The 5,483-nt window shown below is 31.4% G+C and overlaps 1 protein-coding gene across 1 annotated transcript; it reads right to left on the reverse strand.

Moving 5' to 3' along the window:
* Positions 1 to 3,949: 3,949 nt before the first annotated feature.
* LOC139852861 (peroxisomal and mitochondrial division factor 2-like) lies at positions 3,950 to 5,247 on the reverse strand. The gene has a single exon (XM_071842198.1). It carries the CDS (start codon positions 5,153 to 5,155, stop codon positions 4,193 to 4,195), a length of 963 nt encoding a protein of 320 aa, XP_071698299.1. The 5' UTR covers positions 5,156 to 5,247; the 3' UTR covers positions 3,950 to 4,192.
* Between the last annotated feature and the right edge of the window lie 236 nt (positions 5,248 to 5,483).

Raw genomic sequence — 5,483 nt, forward strand, 5'->3', positions numbered from 1 at the left:
GTTGGAGTCAATTTAGTAAGTCAATTGTCTTTGTCTTATCATATTAATAGACACGCATATTTGTAAAGTTATGCCCAATTTCGATTGTCTCAGGAATACCACCTATAGTTTTCATAGTAATTGACACTCATTTTTATTTTATATAATCATCACAAGTTAGCTTAATAACATTTTACATTTATAACATATTATTTAACAGTTTTTCTTAAACAAATCAGTGATTTTACCAGTTCTTCAACTAGTTAAATTACATATATGTTCGTTAAGTACATGTTTAAGCACTTTAACGATAGTATTAAAGACGTCGTTAGTAAATTTTTAAATAAATTTAAATATATAATTACAAGTGATTATAAATTTACGTAAATTCGTAGAAAAATATAAAATACTAAATCATGTAAATGATGATGTTGATCATCCACAGCCACAAGGATAACAAATGGGACGCAGATGATTCTTGTATATATATATATATATATATATATATATATATATATATATATATATATATATATATATATATATATATATATATATATCGGGGGGAAGCGGGGGAAGCAAATTTTTTTTTTTCGATTTTTGAAAAAACTTTGTTCACGAACATTATAGATTGGATAAAAATAAGAACATTTAGAAAAGACACTTCGTGATGAATGTTATTATTTTGGCGGGAAAACGATCGACAAAAATAACATTCAAGATAATATTGTTCGTGAAGAATGTTAACGTTTTTTTTCTTCTTCATGTTTTGTAAAGTAAAATTTAGCCCGATTTAGAGTTCAGGGTTTAGGGTTTAGGGTTTGGTGTTTTGGGTTTATTCCATAAACCCAAAACACCAAACCCTAAACCCTAAACCCGTTCGTGTTAAAAATTCGATCTAAATCCTAAATCTAAACCCTAAATCTAAACCCTAAACCCTAAATTTCTAAACCCTAATATCTAAACCCTATAAACCCTAATATCTAAACCCTAATATCTAAACCATAATGTCTAAAATCTCAACATACGCTCGAAAAACACTATAATTGTTATATATTACTTCTTCGAGCGTTTTCCCGCCAAAATAATAACATTTATCACGAAGTGTCTTTTCTAAATGTTCTTATTTTCATCCAATCTATAATGTTCGTGAACAAAGTTTTTTCAAAAAATGAAGAAAAAAAAATATTTGCTTCCCCCCGATTGGTTATTTCCCTCTTGATCCTACCAATATATATATATATATATATATATATATATATATATATATATATATATATATATATATATATATATATATATATATATATATATATATATATATATATATTTTTTTTTTTTTTTTTTTTTTTTTTGAAAGATCAAATAATTTTATTAATAAATAATAAATAAATAACTGATACAGGAAACACGAGGATTTACAAATATAACCCGAGAAAAAGGGAAACATAGCTAAGCTAGTGAAAAAAGAGCATGGCTAACCCTACAAAAATAAACTCGAGCAAGGGAAGGACATTTGATATTACACCACCATTTGATGAAAGCGTGACTTGTTATAAAAGGACATATATATTCGGAGTGTGACTTGTTAAGATTCCTAATCCTACAATAGTGAAGTAACACGGCATGTTTCTAATATTATATCATTGGTGGAGCTAATAGGATGATTAGACTAATCGTGACTGTGATGTTAAAAGCAAATTGTGCATTTTTTTAGTGAAAAAATGAATTTTTGACTGTGATTGTATTTGACCTTAATTAACTTAAAAGGTCAAATTTTTGTGTCAAATATTTGTAGGGTGATGTGGTAAAATCTGATTGAAAATTGAGTGAGAAAAATAAATTAAATAATAGATATAAAATGTGTAAACCTATAATTGGGTGGGATATATCTCACGCTCAAGGTAGAAATCGTCACATTTCCGAATATCGCTCAAATTTGTCAAGAACTAACGCCTGGTTAATAGGCGTCAGTTTCCGTCAAAAAGGCTAGCTAGACTGACACTCCAAATCTATTTAGACACCCTCATTGATAAAATAAAATAAACTGTAATGGATTTTTGTAAGCTAATGTTTAAAATATTTATTTTAGACACCCTCATTGATAAAAATAAAATCTGCTATGCCAATGTTATGATTTCAGTGTAAATTGCCTCCTATAACTTAAAATCCTTGGCTATATCCCTGCTAATATATCATTGAGGAGTGTATATGTCAATTAATGGAGTATTTCTCAGATTAGTATCTATCTAATCTAATGGGTGGGTCGTTTTAAACTTAGGCCAGATTTTTCAATGGAGTTCTTAGTTGTTGGCACTTGGACTTTATATGCATATTAGACAGCTGGTGTAACCAAATTAACTGACAAAAATAAAATTAGTTTAAAGGCACAAGTATAAGATAAGGAGAATAACAACAAATATGTCAATTTACCATTTACCATTTACCATTTACCATTTACCATTTCCTGTGTCGCGTAGTGTATTCATGAAACCAAGATTTGGTTTGAAAAGTCCCATCACTATGTGCACATAAGTTGGTTTATGCAATCCTAAATACGAAATTAACAATACTGCACATTGCATGAATTGTATGAATCACATGTTCATTGTACCAAATGTTTGTGTGCATTACTACGCAACGCCACCTAAAAAAGGGTCAAATCAATGCCAAACTAAGACAGCGACTAAGATCATTTTCAGCAAATGTAAGTTTTCTGATACATTGAATGCTTAACTATGAATCTATGATCCAACCTTCAACTCTTTAAGATTGTGATAAAAAGATGTACATAAAATGGGCACCCTGTAGAACATAGTTGTTCACAATCTTTTTAATAAGAACACAAGTTCATCATCACTATAATGTTGTATTATTTCTAATAGCCAAAACTAATGTTAATGTTCGCTTAACTACTTAGCATCAGCGTTATCCCATAATAAAGTGAGCATCTGATAGCGGCTAATGCAGGATACAGTTTCATAGCACATAAACTACTGGTGGTAATTCTGACCCATCATAAGAAACAGGTTACCCAGAGTTTCATTCTCGCATATTATCAATAGTAGGTCGAACTACTGAACTAGTAAGTATAAAAAATATTAGCTATAACAAAAATTCACCCGAAGTGTTTTCATATGCTGAGAACCACAAAAATTGTTTCAAGTACAAACAAATTGCATTATTGTGTTAATTATACAGTTATAGTTATAGTAAGGACATTCAACAAAATAACTATTAATAACATTTGTGAATAAATGAGATGGGCCAACCAGCCCAACTCGACCAGCTTTTACCAACACTCAAAAAGTAATCCGTTTTAACCCAAGTCATTTGAATGACTGATCACTACTCAACTTACCTAAACTGTATGACTTATTTTCTCTAAATAACAAGCAGAGACTAAGAAAAGGTAACCGGGAGATCCCATTCAGAGGTATGAATACATGATGCACATACATCAGACTTCAATAATAATAATCTTAATAATGTTTTCTTGAATTAACACATTGAAAAGCCAGCCTGAAGGATATCAAGCTACAAGCCTACATAACATCACAATAACTTACAATATATCGTCATTACACTCTCGAGCAAAGAAAATGTGTTTGTAACTTACTAATGTGCAAGTCTGAAAAGGTATATACTCAACCTATCTTACTAACTACAGTTACCAAGTTATTCAGATTATTCGGGTAACATACCTTGAAGCAACAGCATACATAAACCTTTCCTAAAGGGTGGAGACAGTCTTATAGTAGCTAAACTATAACAAATGTATAGAGCCCTCACAATATGTGCTATCTAGTGATTTAGGAATAATAACCACTATATAATAGAATCATCCCGTATATACGTGTGTCTGGCCATACGAAACTAAATAACAACACTATATGTGCCTTGATGATCAAACTCTATCTATCAGCAAATCCAAAACAACAAGAATAACATCTAAAGATCTATTTAAAATGTCATATACGGATTACAAAACATGAAGAACAGCATTTTTATTGGAGAAAGAAAACATGCCCTTAACTCCTTAAGTACTCCGTAGATCCCAAAAGTCAACAACTGTATTTTAACAACCAGTATAATACAGTGATTCAAGCTGATCAACATTCAACACATTTTGAAACTCAAAAACCTATAAAGTAAAATTAAACCATATAACAATCAAAATATAACTCCTCACCTGCTTAGCTTCCATCAACACTCAAAACTTCGCATGACGAAAGTACACAACCGCCACCATGGCAACAGCACCAGTAGTTGCTGCAACAATAGGCCAATCTATCTTCTTCAATCCCTTCACCTTCTTCTCATCACCATCACCTGCAATTCCATTCGTATCCTCGGCTAACGTCTCCTTCAAACCATGATTAATCTTCTCAAACGCTTCCAATTCGTTTCGTACCTGCTCGAGTTTATCTTCCATTTCATCAACTTTCCTCTCCGATTTCTTCAACAAAGCTTCCAAGTCATTCTTTACAATCTCCAACTCCTCTTTCTCCTTGCTCACCTTCTCCATTTCACCTCGATTTTTCGCAATCACCGACTGAAACGATTCAACGTTCTTATTCAAATTACGTATCTGTTCATCTTTATTTTTACCCTCTTCCTCGTATTTCAAACTTAAACTCTTTAAATCTTTCACCTCCATTTCAATACCTTCAATTTTCTTCTCAAACTCGCGGCATCGACTCTCTGTTTCCTTATATTTCTCAGCATGTTCATTCAATCGTTCCAACAACAAATTCCTTTCCTTCTCAATAACATCAATTTTTTCTAAATTCTCAGACTCACTCAATTTCAATTTCTCAATAACTTGTTTCAATTCAACAACTTCATTATTCGATTCCTGTGAATCAGACATTGATGAAATTAAATCATGTTGTAGCCTAGATACCTCAGTTTCGAGATCAGAAGCCCTAGCAGCAATCGAACTCAGCGCTCGTTTATCAGATTCAGAACTCTGAATCTCATCTTCGAGTTGCTTGATTTTAACGGCGGATGATTGATTATCGTTAACAAGTGAGTGTTTCTCTTGCTCAAGAACTGAAATTTTTTGCATCAATTTTTGTATAGTTTGATTCGCCGTATCTTCCAAATCTTGCTCCGATGTTGTTATTTCGACGTTTACATCACCGCCGCCGTTAACGACTGTTTCTTCCGCCATAGCTAGGGTTTGTAGGGTTTCAAATGAGTTTTAGGCAAAGGTGTAAAAAAGTGTGTGTGGAGTTTTTTAACTAGAGGTAGTGTTTTTAAAACATATTTTGAAAGTATTTATGATTTAGCTCAAACTTGACCACCAATCTCGGTTCTCATCTTCTTCGATTATCCTTCCTCAGCGCAACTTTTTCTTTTTACTCCTTTTCTATTGAAATTATTTTTTATTTAATTATTTAAGATTATTATTTAAGATTATTATTATTATTATTATTATTATTAACAAACTATCAAATTAACAGCAGCAGAAAGTCAATCAACTCTAAACTTGAAAAAAT

The sequence above is a fragment of the Rutidosis leptorrhynchoides genome, chromosome 6 (assembly GCF_046630445.1).
Source record: "Rutidosis leptorrhynchoides isolate AG116_Rl617_1_P2 chromosome 6, CSIRO_AGI_Rlap_v1, whole genome shotgun sequence".
Lineage (NCBI taxonomy): Eukaryota > Viridiplantae > Streptophyta > Magnoliopsida > Asterales > Asteraceae > Rutidosis > Rutidosis leptorrhynchoides.